General features: G+C 33.3%; 1 protein-coding gene across 1 annotated transcript in view; it reads left to right on the plus strand.

The window, feature by feature from the left end:
* The window catches only part of LOC139496002 (aromatic-L-amino-acid decarboxylase-like), a 46,114-nt gene that overhangs the window by 12,595 nt on the left and 15,698 nt on the right, over positions 1–17,821 (plus strand). Inside the window, exons 2-6 of the mRNA XM_071284437.1 lie at positions 10,215–10,387; positions 13,407–13,520; positions 15,696–15,818; positions 16,404–16,532; positions 17,355–17,498. Coding sequence (XP_071140538.1) covers positions 10,215–10,387; positions 13,407–13,520; positions 15,696–15,818; positions 16,404–16,532; positions 17,355–17,498 — 683 coding nt within the window. The remainder of the gene's footprint in view (positions 1–10,214; positions 10,388–13,406; positions 13,521–15,695; positions 15,819–16,403; positions 16,533–17,354; positions 17,499–17,821) is intronic.

The following is a 17,821-nucleotide window of genomic DNA, read 5'->3' on the forward strand; positions in this document are numbered from 1 at the left end:
CCTGCTCGTGCACACAAGACCAACAATGTTGACATCCGTACATGAATGTGGCTTTTGCAAGACGACATATTGTTTTTAAAAAAATGCATTACATTAGACGAATTAAGGTATAAACATGATTTGCTTAATATTTAAAGAAAACAACCTATATTCAATATTTTCGTATCAGTTCTAACGTCGAAATATTTGACGTGTTCACCAGTAGAGGTACCAAATCTATTTGTTTTTATTTTGGTTGCTTTCTTAAAACGTATGCTCCAGAATTCCTTTCATAAGCATAAATAATAATGCGTTAAAAAAAAGTGCGCTTGCATAACGTCATTTAATTTTTCTGTACACATCTATACTATTAAACGAGTAGACCTCATTTTGTGTTTCGCTTCTCTTCCAGTCACAACAAATTAATCATCATGCCTCTGTGTCCTATAGGTACCATGTATTGTCTCATTTGCCATCCATTCTTATGATTATTCAGTTTGGGTTATTTTGGGAGAAAAACGAAAAAACTGCGTCCGGATATTTTTCCGTCATTGGACGAAATTTTAAGTCAGACTAGACATCCGGTTTGCGTTTTTCTGTACTTGTACATACCAAAGACAATAACGTGTATTTGCTATCTGCTATCATTTTGAAGTTTACTATCCACGGCGGTCACTGAGTTTATTAAATAGAGATGGTCTATATAATATGTCAATGACCGCCGTGGATCGATTAGTAAATTGAGAGTTGATAGTAAAAAGCAACTACACTTTATTTATAGTAATGTATGTTCATAATACACAGATAAACGCTAAAATTATTGAAATCAATAGAGAAAAATAATTATAGGAGTTTTGGAGGAAAAAAATTATGAGCCGGGCTAGAAAAACAATAGTCATGTCCCAAAGTACCTATAACTTTTGATACTTTTTCTGAAATTCTTCAGTCATAAAATATTTTACAAAAAATCATCGGGTCACTAAGTATATTTTGAAAATAGAGTGGGTCTATATAATATATCAATGACCGCCATGGATTGATTAGTTAACTGAGAATTGATAGTAAAACCAAACACACTTTATTTATAGTAATGTATGTTCATAACATACTAAACGTACTATGTTCATATTGAAATAAATAGAAAACAAAAAATTGGAAATTTTGGGAAAAAGGAGAAGGGATTGAAAAACAATTGTCCTGTCCCTAAGTACCTATAACTTTTATTATCTTTCCTGAAATTCTTCAGTCGTTATGTTTTTTACAAAAACACTTCCTCACATCTGAAATAAAAGAAACTAGAACACACCCGCGAAATCGCGGGGAAATAGAGCGTATGTAAACTGTAAAAAAAATACAACTGGAGAATTCCAGGAGAGGTATCAAAAGTCAAAGGTACTTGGGGACTGGGCACATTTTTTTTTTGCCGTCCCCCTTTTTTCCAAATATCGATTTTAATTCTTTCTGTTTTTCTGTATACTATCAATATACATACATATATATATACTATAATTACTATATAAAACGGTCACTGATATATAAAAAGTCACCCCAGTAAACTATTGGAATTTACGTAAATTATAGCAAATCTATACAATTTATTCATAGTATATATATGTATGTAGTATACAGAAATATTTCAGTGACCGCCGTGGATAGAAAAACTATTGGAATTGATAATATATATGAATAGCAAATACACATTATCTATAGTATATGCATGATCATAGTATACAGAAAAACGCATAAAAAATTGTTCTGTCCCAAGTACTTATGCAAATTATGTTTAATTTCAAAACAGGCCTAAAGTGCAGCGGAAGTCTTTTATATTTCTCAAAAAGTCAGTCCGATGACGGAAACAATATATGGACGCCTATATTTTGTTTTCCTCCCAAAATAACCCAAACTGAAATACTTTAGGCAAGGATGATAAATGCTAAAACACACCCGCGAAATCGCGGGCATCCAGAGCGTGGTTGAAAGTATGTAAGGGGGAGGGCAACAAAAAATGTGCTCAGTCCCCAAGTACCTTTGACTTTTGTAAAAAAAAATTACAGTTTACATACGCTCTATTTCCCCGCAAACTGTTACATTTTGGTGTTTTTACAGTTCCACAACAAAGCAAACTGTCCGTATAAAATCATTGTTATCCTATTAAACCACTGCCCCAGGCAAGGAAAACAAGGGATATGAGCTCCCACAAACATTCGTTATGTACCTTCCCAAGTCAGGATTGTTATTTGGAGACTGGTTTGCTCATAATCGGTAACCGTAAGGTGATACAATGACTATATATAGTTGTTAGATCTTCAATAGTTGTCTCATTGGCAGTCATACCACAAGTCCTTATTTTATATCAAACTTATTAACCATTGTTTCTTCACAGAGCAGTGAGCAACATAAAACAATTTGATTATCTGGTTTTACAGATTTGTAATTAATCATCATCAATTATATTAATTGTTATCTGATTATTAATCTCCGAGCTCTGTCATTCACAGTTTAATATACAAAAACATTGTCTGAGCATTAATTTAGCAATTTCATTTTGTCACGGACGGTAGATTCCTCCGCGGGACGGACGCATCACGTGTGTGTATTCGTGTCAAGGTAAATTTCCGTCATTCTTAGTTATAGAAATAGAATGACAATGGACATTATACAAATGACATGTTTAATATTTCATTGTTTTTGATAATCAAATTAATGAATGTTTGTGATTGTATTTTCTTTGTATCACGAAGGATATCGACTGGCCATGTCTAAGGGTCTTGATGGCGAACTTAATTTATATATTTCGGAGTTTAGTCTGGCGTCCATTACCACTGAACTGGTCTTTTATTGCTGACTTTGCGGTGTGGGCTTTGCTCATTGTTGAAGGCCGTACGGTGACCTATAGTTGTTAATTTCTGTGTCATTTTGGTCTCTTGTGGAGAGTTGTCTCATTGGAAATCATACCACATCTTTTTTGGTTCACCCGGCCCAAAGGGCCAAGTGAGCTTTTCTCATTACTTACGATGTCGTCGTCTGCTAACTTTTACAAAAATCTTCTCCTCTAAAACTACTGGGCCAAATTTAACCTAACTTGGCCATAATCATAAAAGGAAATTTTGCCGTTTTTGGTTATTATCTTGAATATAATTATAGATAGAGATAAACTGTGAGCAGCAATAATGTTCAGCAAAGTAAGATCTACAAATAAGTCAACATGACCAACATGGTCAGTTGACCCCTTAAGGAGTTATTGCCCTTTATAGTCAATTTTACCATTTTTTCTTAAATTTTTGTTATCTTTTACCAAATCTTGTCCTCTGAAACTACTGGACCAAATTTAACCATACTTGGCCACAATCATCATTGGGGTATAGTTAGTTTAAAAAATATGTCCAATGACCCAGCCAGCCAACCACAATGGCCGCCATGGCTAAAAATAGAACTAGGGGTAAAATATAGATTTAGGCTCATAAATCTGAAAGCAAAGCATTTAGAGCAAATCTGAAATGGGTAAAATTGTTAAAGTCAAGATCTATCTCCCCTAAAATTTTCAGATGAATAGGAGAACTGGTTGTTGGGTTTCCGCCCCTGAATTGGTAATTTTAAAGAAAATTTTGCCGTTTTTGGTTATTATCTTGAATATTATTATAGATAGAGATAAACTTAAAACAGCAATAATGTTCAGCAAAGTAAGATCTACAAACAAGTCAACATGAGCAAAATGGTCAATTGGCCCCTGAAGGAGTTATTGCCCTTTATAGTCAATTTTAACAATTTTCATAAATTTTGTAAATTTTGGTAAGTTTTTACCAAATGTTTTTCTCTCTAACTACTGGGCAAAGTGCATTATAGATAGATAAATTGCTTAACAGCAAGGGTGTTCAGTAAAGTAATATCTACAAACACATCACAATCACCAAAACACAATTATGTCATGAATCCATCTGTGTCCTTGGTTTAATATACACATATATAAACCAAGGTGAGCGACACAGGCTCTTTAGAGCCTCTAGTTATAGTATACAATTATTGTTTAAAGGCCAGCTGAAGCACGCCCCCGTGTGTTTGGATTTTCTTGCGTTGAATACCCATTTTTGACTTCGGCTGTTGTCTGCTCTTTTGTCGAGTTGTTGTCTCTTTGACAAATTCCTCATTTTCATTCTCAATTTGTATTAATGTAATGTTAACAAATGTACGTCGCATGTCATTTTAGTGTTTTTCAATGTTCTTGTGTATTCGAGTTCGATACTAGAAAACCTATACAACATACTTAATTGCAAGATAAAACTAACAGATAACAATGCTAGCAAACAAAGCCTTGCATGATTTGTAGATTCTTTATGAAAAGGAAAAAAAAGCTAGCTTCTTCAATATAGTATGTTAGCAGGTCAATCGCATTCATGCCCGGGAACATTACACAATGTCATAACAAACAACTCGCATAGAGAAAAACAATCCTTTTTATTGCTCATTAAAATACCGTTGTAAAAGAACACTGATTTTCATCATTCAAAGGCATACACTTGATTTAATGAATGAGAGAGCAATGTAGAAACAGTTGTACCAAATGACGTCCATAGAGATCAATAAAACAAGTGTTTCAATGAGCGTGCGATTAGTCTAATAAATTACAGTTGTAAATAAATTTCATATAGATCACCAAAGATCTACACAAAACTTAAAAAAGGGGGACGAAAAAGGGACTGGTCTTTATTTATTTATGTTTTCTCTTTTGTTCGCTTGTTTCCCCTTTAATTCTCTTCTCAGTTTATTTGACTTTTGAATAATTCTCTTTTCTATAATGATGTTTTTATCAATTGTTCTGAATTCTTTAATCCAAATCCACACACTCTTAAAGTGGTATAGTTTATAACTGATCATGCAGCGATTAACTGTTAGATCAGTTTATTTGTAATGAGATCCTCCTCATTTTATTTTGTTACACGATTGGAATCTTACATTAATTTATTTTACCTTAATATAGTATCTCATAAAAAAAATACACGCATTCTTTTCATATAAATTTTATAAATTTGTTTCTGAATTTAGATTTGGTTCCCCAATAAAGAAACTATCTTGACAGTTTCTCGCGACCGATTTACGTCACGATTTGTTATATAAATTTGAAAGATAGTGTGGCAATACTGATATAATTATTTCATAGAATTGACACTTATTTGGAAATTGTTTACTCAGAACTATTGATAAATCGACACTGCTATAGCAATTAAAATAAATGCAGTATCATACTGGGTAACAAAATAAAAACAGATCAAAATGAAACAAAATAAATCAGATCAAAATGAAACAAATATGTTGAATTTAACGACATATCTTTTTTTTAAAGAAATTTGGAATATATATATGTATAAACTAGAACATACTACGTATACGCGAAAGCAAATTTACAGATCTAACATTGTTGGGTTGGTGTTTAGACGAGTTGTATACATATATATATAAAATGACTGAATAAATAGTCAACGATCAATCTTACAGGGCGATGGATCATGTAATATGATTCTGTACACTACAAAATATAATATATAACAAGTCAAAAAGGGTACAACATCACCATTAAATAACTATAAAATGAACAAATATTAGATATTTCGGATAACAGATATCCTTCTTCAAAAATAGCGCAATGTCTAATGAATCATGTCAAAATATTCAAACTGAGAAACTTTTTCTAAATCTTGAAATTTATACAATTTAAGCGAACACCACAGACGCGGATACAATTTTAAAATTTCCAAACAAAGCGCAAAGATTACAAAGATATGCCAAATGAAAATAGTTATTTTCGATGTGAACTGGCACAACTCTAAATTTCCAAAGGTTGTGACAGTTTAGATGTTATAACTGCATTGAGGGCAGTCCTCAAACAAAAAAATCAAAAATGTCCTAACCGATCCAAGTTTGTATAATATTTCAAATTTGACAACGGTAGGGCAATTGCAACAGAAACTACATATTTAAGCCTCCCAAACGAATAGCAGTCTGATAATGATTAGAAAAATGAGTTTGATCTAATGAGGTAAAATAATTGAACGTGGCTACGTACTTATACATTAATCCCGAATAAATGAAGCCCTGTAATTTAAACTGGTATTTTAAAAAAAGAATTTCGAACTGTAAAGCCAGTACTAAAGCCGGAGTTACTGGAAACAGTGATGACAGGAAAATGAGGGACTCATTCTATGTTTTTTCATTTATGCCCTCTTGGGAAACTGTCCGTAACTTTCTTATCCAAAATCTTTCCCGAGAAACTCTGTCGACCTTCGACCAACCCTCGTTGTGGTCTATGATTGTGATGGTAAGGTTTTTGAGATCAGTAAGTGTGTGCCCAGGTGATCTCAAATGACGACTTACGGGTAGGTCGGGCTTGCAAGTGTAGTCACTTCGATGACCATTCATGCGTTTGTTGAATGGCTGTTCTGTCTCGCCAACATACTGCATGCCACATCGACACTGAAGGAGGTATACAACATTCTGGGTTTTGCAAGTCACATTGCAAAATATAGTGTACACAGACCCAGTCGAGTGGCAAGTAAATGTTTGAGTATTTAGTATCTGTTGACAAGTCAGACAACGTCTGTTACCACATGACTTGCACCATCCTGCAATTGAACAGCTTTTATTTGAGGAGACATCAGCTCTAACAAATAAGTCTATGAGACTGGCTGGTCTCCGAAAAGCTAAGACAGGAGAATTGGGAAAGATCTTGGATAATTTAGGGTGTTTGGCAATAGTTTTCCAATTGGCACGGATCAAACGTAAAAGGTTAGTAAAGGCTGGATTGTATGTTAGAACAAACGGGACTATTTTGCTGCGCCTCTTCCGTTTGTACTGTAAGAGGTCATTGCGGCTGTAATTGTTAGCGCGCGCAAACCCCTTATCTATGTCCAATTTCTTATAACCTCGTTTTGTCAAAAATCCGCGAAGTTCCTGTAACCGTTTCGTGACAGCCTCCCCAGAGGAGCAAATCCGCTCGACTCTGAGAGCTTGACTGTACGGGATACTTTTTGTACAGTGTTTGGGGTGACAGCTTTGGGGAGAAAGGTACTGATGTTTATCTGTGGGTTTACAGTAGAGGTCTGTTGATATGACACCGTCCTTTATAGATGTGGTTGTGTCTAAGAAAGATATCTTAGAGTCGGAAATTTCATACGTAAATTTAATTGAATGGTGGGCGTTGTTTGCATGTCTATAGCAAAAGTAAATAAACACGGTGTACAGAATGTATATAATATAATAATATGAAATATGAAATGTAGTTTGAGAATTTAAAATTTTTATCATATATATACATATATATACAACTCGTCTAAACATCAACCCAACAATGTTAGATCTGTAAATTTGCTTTCGCAAATTTTTGTTCTTCCCTCGCCGTGATTCGAACCCATGCTACTTGGATATCGTGACACCTAATCGCCTGCACTGCAGCCGTCCCGCTAGACCACACGACCACCTGGGCTTCACAATAATAATATATATATATATATATATATATATATACACCCTGCAATTCGTAATGCTCAGTCGATTACAGATTCTTCGACTACTATTTCTTGTATTGTCTACCATTCAAAATCTGTTTTTTATGCCGGTTTTTATAAATTGGTTTCGTCATTTACATTGTATTGCTCCGCTAAAGGATTGACGTTTATATATTTTCTAACTTTCAGAGAAACCGGTACTATATATTCTGCCATGGGCGACAATACTAACATTTTCTAAATTTGCCACTTTTTATAATAAAAACTTGGATAAAACAGTTATGTGTGGTATTAGTACTTTATTATTCTGTTTTAAAAATTGGCACCAAATAGTATCATGACCATCTTCCAACGGAGCTTGTTTATGTTATCCATGCCCACCGTCATTTTACATCAAATTATTGAAATTTTGGAAGTCTTCGAATAATTCTCTAGAAAATATTTCAATAGGTTTCAAAATTTGGATTTTAAATATACACACTGAAGTTGTTTATAGCCGATGATAAATAAAAACATATATTGTACCTTCACATCCAATCACAGTGCTTCTAAGTTGACTTCCTTCAGCTGCCTTGGGTACACAAAAGGCAAACATATTGCTGGGATAATGTAATAGTACCAGTGGCAAATATTACTTGCAATATAAATCTATGCTATTTTAATAGTACGCGGCATTCAAATAACTGATGGTGGAGAAAATAAGTGCACTAATGACAAAAAAAAGAAAGAAAGATTACTTAAAGTTGTGCATTGTGCCTCCAGATACTTGATTATCCAAACGCCATTCTTTCTGTGACTTTATTGTAGTTTATTTCAAGCATCTATTTATTGTCTGTCACGTCGTGTCTTCTTTATTTGCTTCGGTAGACGTACAAGTCATGATAAATTGGCAACCTTTGTAACGGATAATTAACAAATAGTATCAATTAGAAAGGAATAAGGGACGAAGTCTCAGGTTCTGCACATTATGTACATTTCTGTAAATTCCGAAATTAGTTTGTGCATATTGCATTTTTTTTTAAATGGACAAACATGCGAGTTTAATAACTGCGACTTCCAAAGAAATGAGGGCCCTCATGGGGTTTTTGATTATGTGATTACTTGGCCGTTTTTTTAATGATTATTTGATTATTAAGCCAAATATTTCATGATTATTTGATTACCTAGGACTGTATTTTTAGTTTATGATTATTTGATTACTAAAGATAAGCAAATATTTAATGATTATGTGATTATATTGGCAAAAAAATGGTGATTATGTGATTACTAAGACCCCCCCCCCCCCCATGAGGGGCCTCAGAAATCTGCAAACCGATATACGTTTCAGATATCAGAATGCGAGTTCTTTTTATTGAGATACTCACACAAATAATGATTACATCAGTCAAGGAAATTGCAGCCTTCCAAATTGATAGTGTATCATGTCAAGTTAATAAAGTACCGATTGAAATGTATATTCATCCAATCGAATCCAATGCTCGGTATGCCATTGACACGAAGGGCAGCAAAAAAGGTTCTCCATTTCTGTCTGTCTTTGACCATCTTTCTACTGTTCTCCGTGTGGTGTTCATTGTCTTCAGTTTTCCTTGAAATGTATAATAAGTAATGAATGTTGCGATGCTAAACAGAGATATCCGAGTTATACCAAAAAATCTTGGTATTTCCAGCGATCACGTGTACAAGTGCTGAAAAATATCCTTATTACATGAGTAATACCTTTGACATTCTGATGTTCGTTTGACTAGTGATAAATAATCAATTTCTATATGCTTATCCTATTGAAAAAAAACATCCCTGAAATTATATTGCTTAAAACATTCAAATTAAGTTCTGTGGAGGGCCAAGAACTAACAGAGATTTGAAGCCCGCCGCATAGTGTTTCTGTGTCTCACCATGCAGGGACAAACTATCAAGCAGTTGTCCTTAGTAGTTGCTGTTCGTTTCTTTTATTTTTGTTTATTTTAGTGTTAATCTGACCGTTGTTTTATTTCTTTTGAATAGTATAACATTTTGCTATTAAATAGATATAGGAAGATTAAACATGTTAAAGTTTGAGATGGACTTATTGTTAATGGCGGCACGGTAACCTGCAATGAATCACATTCCGTACCTTTTGGTCTTTGAATGGATATGGTCGTTTCACTTGCAATCATACCACATCTTCTTGTTTTCAGATTAAATGGTTAAAATGCATTTGAAGTATGTAAATAATCTCGAACTTCTTAAATATGTTGAATCCAATAACATTCTTAATCCTTTCCTGTACGTTAGAGATAACGAAATGGAGCGTAAAAAGCACATATACAATGCAATGCTTGAGGAGAAAGTCTGACGTTAGGATCAACACTAAATACAATTAAAGATCAAACTTATTCCCAATCACTTTAACATACATATTTTGTTTCCAAGCTTTTCATGTAGACGAAGTGACCAAATACAGGTCATGTGTCCACTACAAGCAAAGCATGGACACAGGGTATTTATTCCGTCTGTTTTTCAAACATTATTGAATCTTTGATTTCAATAAAATTCTGTATTCTTTTGAATGTTCATAATGATATTTTAATTGAAAAATGATACATTGAACTTCTTATATAAATGGGGAAATATGAAACACAAAATAGTGCACCAACATGCATTCCACATTTTATAGTATAATCTTAACTTAGCCTTTAAGAACACAGATATGTATTTTTTCTTTCGAAAATGCATTACTTAATAGATGTCTTCTTGTTTCAGGTAAAGAGATGGTAGACTATATAGCAAATTACCTACAAAATATACGACAAAGAAGAGTGTTCCCGAATGTTTCACCCGGTTACATGCGTACTCTGGTGCCAGAAACAGCACCACAAGACGGAGAGCAATGGGACGATATATTTAGGGATGTAGAACGTGTTATCATGCCAGGAGTAAGTTATGATGCTAAACATGAATTTTGGATAGGAATAGTAACTAGTTATCAAAGGTACAAGGCTTATAATTTGATATGCCAGACGCGCGTTTCGTCTACATTAGACTCATCTGTGACGCTCAGACCAAACAATAATCATGGTTATGTTATTCGGAGTGTGGTTGGGGGAGGGGGTCTTATTTGACAAGTACACCTGTTATTTGACAACTACATGTGTTCCATCCTGATGTAATCATCTAAAAAAATAAGCCAACAAAACGTTCTGTCGTATGGCCTACCAAATTTTCACTTCATAAAAAATGAAAAACAACTTGAAACATTCACCTATTAACTTGCCAAGTCTTTTAATTATTTTGAAGCTTTAAGTCTAGCTAAAAAATAGTCTTACGTCACTTATTGAATCATCATGTATAGTCTTTTGTATACAGTTTGAAATAGCGTTAAGGGAATAACTTCAAGAGGTTTTTTTTAGTGTTTTCCTCAAAATATATTCTGGTTCCCAATTTTTTCAATTAATGTAACATTTGGGAAGCTAAGATACAATGTTTATTTTTTAATTCTAAGAATTGATGTCTCAGTATCAATTTGCTACGATCATGATCTTTATAAAAAATAATTTGTCACGGTTGTTCACGGCTGAAGGGTTTTAATAAGCGACATATTTCTTACAATATAATTATTGTGTATAATTCATCAAACAATTATTGACCAGTGCCGGGAGGTCAAAGGTGAAATCCAATTTCTGACCGAATAATAATTTAATAGAGATATAAGGAGAGAGCTATATTCTACGGAAGCGTATTAGCGCCACACATTTTTTTTTTTAATTTTTCTTCCTATGTTTGCGTTATAACGCAAACCTTTGCGTTATAACGCAAACATCTGTTTTATCTTATTTCTTATTTAAGATTCAAAGAAAACAGTAGTTATTAATGGAGGAGGCTGTATATAATAAAATGTATCACCTTTGTAGTAATTGCAAAGTAAACTGCTTGAATAATTAGATCATATCAATGACTAATAATGAACAGAATAATATAAGAAGATGTGGTATGAGTGCCAATAAGAAAACTCTCCATCTAAGTCACTATTCGTAAAAGTAAAACATGATCATAGGCCGAATTACGGTCTTCAACACGGAGCATTGGCTCACACTGAACAACAAACTATAAAGGTCCCCAAAAACGATATCCAAGTTACTACTAGTATATATATTACAAAGACAATTGAGTAAATTGAGGTTATACCTAAGAAAAAAATCAACCATGCTAATATAGCTATAACCGACTATAAATATACTTCCAAAGTAAGATCTCGTTTGAGAACTGTGTAAAGTAGGTTAGATTCAAACAAGCTACCCTTTGGCAATAAATGTATAGAATGAAGATGTTTTATTAATAAAATTATGTTCTCTCTATTCAAATTGCTACCCAAGCATCTTAAAAATACTTCATTATATTGAAATGAAAATTCAATGACTTTCTATCAAAGAATCTTGATCATATTCTGAGATTTAAAAAAAATGTTTCCTTATTAATAATTCATTTTAAAGCAGAAAGATCATTTTGTCTATTTGACTTGGAGGTTTCACAATTGTATGACATTATTTTTGATCTTTCAATTTTAATATGACTATAAACTAAACTATATCTATTTTCTTGTTAAATTATATACTTTTCTGATGCACAAATCAGTCTTAATTTATGTATAATTGCACTTCAATTATTCCATTATCCCTATGCATATTTATTATAATGATGTGGCCTTGTATGTATGTTTCTTTTTTATCTACTAGTAAATCACATCCGAAATGAATGACAGACGGACATACATGTATATACAAAACTTAATGAATAATTGAAATCAAGATATTTGCGTTCAACGCAAAGGTTTGCGTTATAACGCAAAAGGTTTGCTTTATATCGCAAAGGTTTGCGTTATAACGCAAATGTTAAATGTTTGCGTTATAACGCAAATGTTTGCGTTATATCGCAAAGGTTTGCGTTATATAACGCAAACATAGGAAGACAAACATAAAAAAAAATGTGTGGCGCTAATACGCTTCCGTAATATTCAAATAAACGGGAGATATATTTTTAAAAGACATGCAAGTCCTTAATTTATTGCAATTCATTGCTGTACCACTTTACTGCTGTATTATTGTACAAATTTATTTCTTATTAATTCAATTTAAAAAATCACAACCAAATGAACCAGATGTGTTGATTTGAAATAATCTTATTCTTATACAGTAATAAACATGTCACTATGATAATGATTGTATAAAAAGAAGATGTGGTATGATTGCCAATGTGACAACTGTCCACAAGAGACCAAAATGACACAGACATTAACAACTATAGGTCACCGTACGGCCTTCAACAATGAGCGAAGCCCATACCGCACAGTAAGCTATAAAAGGCACTCATATGAAAATGTAAATTCAAACGAGAAAACTAACGGCCTTATTTGTGTAAAAAATATGTTAGTTTTACGTCCAGTTGCAAATATTTCATTCATATACAGGACGAAAACAAAACAAATACAAATAAGAACAGTTTGAACATGTAATTGATCGACTTGGATAAAGGGCGGGAGACTTTGACTTGCACTTGAAGATGAAGGTATAATGAATAGGGAACGACCACCTGCATATCCCTCAAATAGTTGTAGCATAAGTTCTTAACGTGCAGAGACCGTCAAACTCTTTCCACGAACGGATCTTATTTGACATCCCCAATTCAGACCTACCGTGTCTGCGAATCTCTGCATCAATCCCAACCAACCGGGCCCTTGTTTTGTCAAGCGTTTAACTGCCGATTGATAGAAAACTTAGGGATGACCAAACTTACAACAGTCTACAAAGCACTTCATCGAAAACTAAATTGGCAAGTATTTACCCCTTTGATAAACCAAAAAACTTATATAGAATCGATCAGCATAATCGATTTGCAAGTAACAATTTTCATTCAAGACAAGAAAAGCCATCACTTGTTATCTTTGTTAATTTATTTCAGATAACACACTGGCAGAGCCCATACATGCATGCATATTTTCCGGCCTTGAACTCCTTTCCGTCATTGCTAGGTGATATGTTAGCGGATGCCATTGGCTGCCTTGGTTTTACCTGGGTAAGTATTTTGTGATTGCATGAACATAAAAAATCAGTATAAAATTTTTAATGTCCTAATATGTTTAATTACATTTTAATATCATTTCTATACATACCCGTTAAATAGATGTGTATCATTGAAAGATACAACTAAGTTATACAATGTAATATGTTTTTCGACGAACTTCAAATCGCACTTGACGGAGTCAGTACAGTCGGAAACCAAGCCCTTAGAAACGACCGTTGTTGCTACTTTCTTAAGACAACAATAGGACTGGTATTAAAGCCCGCCATTCTGAAAATGCGTTAATTTCGCGGAAAAAATAATTTAGTATAGCAATAATATACATGAGCTTATTTTATTTCTATCTTTCTTTCTTTTTTGTCATTTGATATAGTACATGCATATCAATGTATCGGTATTTGCATAAATGGCGTGTGAAACCGTAAACCATTTAAAGCACTGTAATGAAGAATTTGTACAATATGGAACATGTCCGTTATGTGTGGTCGCTTTTTATTATTTATTCACCACACAATCAGTTATCTTGATTTCTCCTATGGATTTTAGCATAACCTCATTAAGGTAAAAAAAAAATTAACATGCTAGAAGTGTAAAATGCTTCTTTTTTGGGTAATTTATTTTTATTTTATCTGAAAAAAACTTTTATTTTATTACGTTAGTTACACGGGGATTAAGTGTTAAAAGTTCTGTCAAGATAATCACCCAAACACTTTAATTGAGAAATTAAAAGCAAATATCAAGCGTGATAAAATCTCTCAAAGCCTTTGGATAAACTCGTCTATAAAAAGTAGCATGTAGAAGTATGCGATGCAATCTACAGTTTTATTCCAAGTTCTTTTTGAGATATAATCTACCAACTTGCTATACCATGCTGGCACGCAAATCATTAAATTTGGTTTCTGATTTTATTCAAATTTAAGCAATTATACTTCAATCTGCCAAATTCGTTTAATATATTTGTCAGCTAATATTAATTTAAAAGGAAAATTAGTTAATTAGTCTATTAATAAAATAAGTTTGTTCAAATTAAATCATTTTTATGAAAGGAAAAGAAATAATTAAGATATTGCTTTAGTTACAAGAGCGAGTCATCATAAAATCAAGCCTATCGCAATCATGCAACTAATACAAAACGAATTCAAAGGAACATAAGAGAGTGAATAGAATAAAAAAAATCATCAATAAAATTGAGAATGGAAATGGGGAATGTGTCAAAGAGACAACAACCCGACCAAATAAAAAACAACAGCAGAGGGTCACCAACAGGTCTTCAATGTAGCGAGAAATTCCCGCACCCGGAGGCGTCCATCAAAGCTTCTAAGCTAAAACCTCGGTTAGCGAGGCGTGTGCTTCATCTACACACGACTCAACAGATGTCCTCTAGTCAAAACAGTACAAAGACCAAGGTGAAGAGTGCTATAAAAACCAAAAATTCCGAAAGACAACAAAAACGTGAAATTTTATCATTTACAATTCTTTACCCCTCTGATAGACACATCAATCAATAAAAAGTGCTACGATCTCAAAAGAATAATTAACGAAAAAGAGAATTATTTCAAGTCATGATACAACAATTACAGACCACCTATTATTAATTTATTAATACAAAAACCCACCAGCAATGTCATGAATGTGTCGTCACTTAGCTCCAACCAAAACATAGTATTAACAATTATGATTTTACAACTGACCTTATCGATCAAATACATGTACGATTATCATAATATTTAGATATATAAAGATATGGTAAGAGTGCCAATGAGACAACTCTCCATCCAAGGCACAATTTATAAAAATAAACCATTAAAGGTCAAGGTACGGTCTTCAAAATAAGTCCATACTGCGTATCTTTTGTATTTTTCCGGGCTCCATTTTAACACACCAGATACATATTGTGGGTATCTGAAGCTTCTCAAAGAAGAAGGCAGTATTTAGGAGTTAAAACAAAGAATTTAGACTTGGGTTCAGAATAATGCATCGGAGTAATATGTCTTTCTACGCGTTGTCAATTTATACGCTAAAAGGTACAATTTATCTTTTTATCAGAATCAAGGTATCTCAATATATCAGTAACAACTTATCGTCCTACATATGTGTAATGTTTGCCACTGTACATTATGCGATTTATAAATTTGTTAATCCATGCATACGTTGTTGTTTTTACTTTAGGCTTCAAGTCCAGCATGTACAGAGTTAGAGACAATAGTAATGGATTGGCTTGGTAAAATGATTGGTTTACCTTCAGACTTCTTACATAGTAATAAACAGACAATGGGAGGAGGAGTTATACAGGTAATACAATAGGAGGAGGAGTTATACAGGTAATACAATGGGAGGAGGAGTTATACAGGTAATACAATGGGAGGAGGAGTTATACAGGTAATACAATGGGAAGAGGAGTTATACAGGTAATACAATGGGAGGAGGAGTTATACAGGTAGTTAAGTTCATTCTATCTATCACAACATATATTTGCTAATTTTGTACTAATGTTTTGTTTCTCTCAATAATATTTAATAATATCTTCACTCAAAGAACGTCGAATTCTATTATGACAGAAATAGTATAAACAAATATATGTTTTTATATTTTCTTAGAAGAGAATATACGAAGTACGCTTTTAAAGCGCATTTTGAAATGTATAACGATTGCTTTGTAAAAAGTTAAAAACACATTGGAAAATGCTACAAAAGGGGGGGGGGGGGTACAAGTAAAGACATCGTGGCATATGAAAAATAAAACGAAACACGAACAAGTCCACAAAATACAACTTAATTTAACAAGATCCTGCTCCGCCACTGGCATCCAATGTATTGCTCATATTGAGTACACATTATGTGATAGAACATCAATGACAAATCTCTTAATATCTAACAGGTAACAGCAAGTGACTGTACCTTTATAGCATTGCTGGCTGCTAGAACAGAAATACTCCGGAAGTTCAAAAACTCAGGACTAGAAGATATGGAAATCAATTCGAGGCTTGTTGCTTATTGTTCGGACCAGGTATGAACTATTCAATACTACATGATGCTTTTATGACTTTTATGTACATTTTGATTAATTTCCCTTGTAAAATCAACCAAAAAAGATTGGATTCATTCCAAAGAGTAAGAGTTCGTCCCATGGAGTTTGAGCAAAAATTAAGTCACACGGCGATGTCTGATGAAAATAGAACATTTAACCTAGATACTTATCAAATTGGTTGTGTAATGAAATTTGAATTTCAGACACACAGTGTAATTAAATTCCCTCATTTTCGTACTTTTCCTTTTGCCTCTTGCTTTCAAGGTTACTATAGATATATCAGATTTGGTTAATGGCCTGATGAGAAATAGATGACATTACTGATATTCCCGCCATTAATGTCACATGACAAATAGATAACTGATACCACTAATGTCAAACGATTCTTTACATGACAGAGAACAGATGGCATTTGACATTTTCTTTTGATTACAAAAGATCGGGTTTGTAAGATCTTGTAAGAATTCCAAAACAATCGTTGAAATTGTAATTTTTATATTATTTGCGACTGAAAGATTCGAAAAAAATACGTTCGAAAGAGTTCAATCAATCATGACATATTCTATATCAGCGTTTCTATGTCGCTTATTTATTAAATTCCATCAATTTCCATTTGTAGAAATAACAAAGTAGGATTTATTTCTTAAGTAAAGACGTAAAAATTTCCTGCAAATGTACAAAAAAACGAATGTTTTTATCATTAATTGTCCTTGTGTGTGTTATTTTTCATTTTCTATTTTCTTTTCTACAGTTTCACCAAATACGTCTGATATTATGAAAAAATATTTTCAAATTTTTTAGGCTCATTCATCGGTTGAAAAAGCAGGATTGATTGCACTTGTGAAAATGAGGTTTATCGAATGTGACGACGAACTAAGCATGCGTGGTGATGCAATACAAGAGGTTATAGACAAAGACAGAGAAGACGGCTTGATACCGTTTTATGTATGTTATTGTCATTTTGTTTATTTTCTTTGGTTACATCTTTGGACATTAGACTCGGACTTCTCTTGAACTGAATTTTAAATGTGCGTATTGTAATGCGTTTACTTTTCTACATTGGCTAGAGGTATAGGGGGACGGTTGAGATCTCATAAACATGTTTAACCCCACCGCATTTTTGCGCCTGTCCCAAGTCAGGAGCCTATGGCCTTTGTTAGTCTTGTATTATTTTAATTTTAGTTTCTTGTGTACAATTTGGAAATTAGTATGGCGTTCATTGTCACTGAACTAGTATATATTTGTTTAGGGGCCAGCTGAGGGACGCC

The sequence above is a fragment of the Mytilus edulis genome, chromosome 11 (assembly GCF_963676685.1).
Source record: "Mytilus edulis chromosome 11, xbMytEdul2.2, whole genome shotgun sequence".
In the NCBI taxonomy this organism is placed as follows: Eukaryota; Metazoa; Mollusca; class Bivalvia; order Mytilida; family Mytilidae; genus Mytilus; species Mytilus edulis.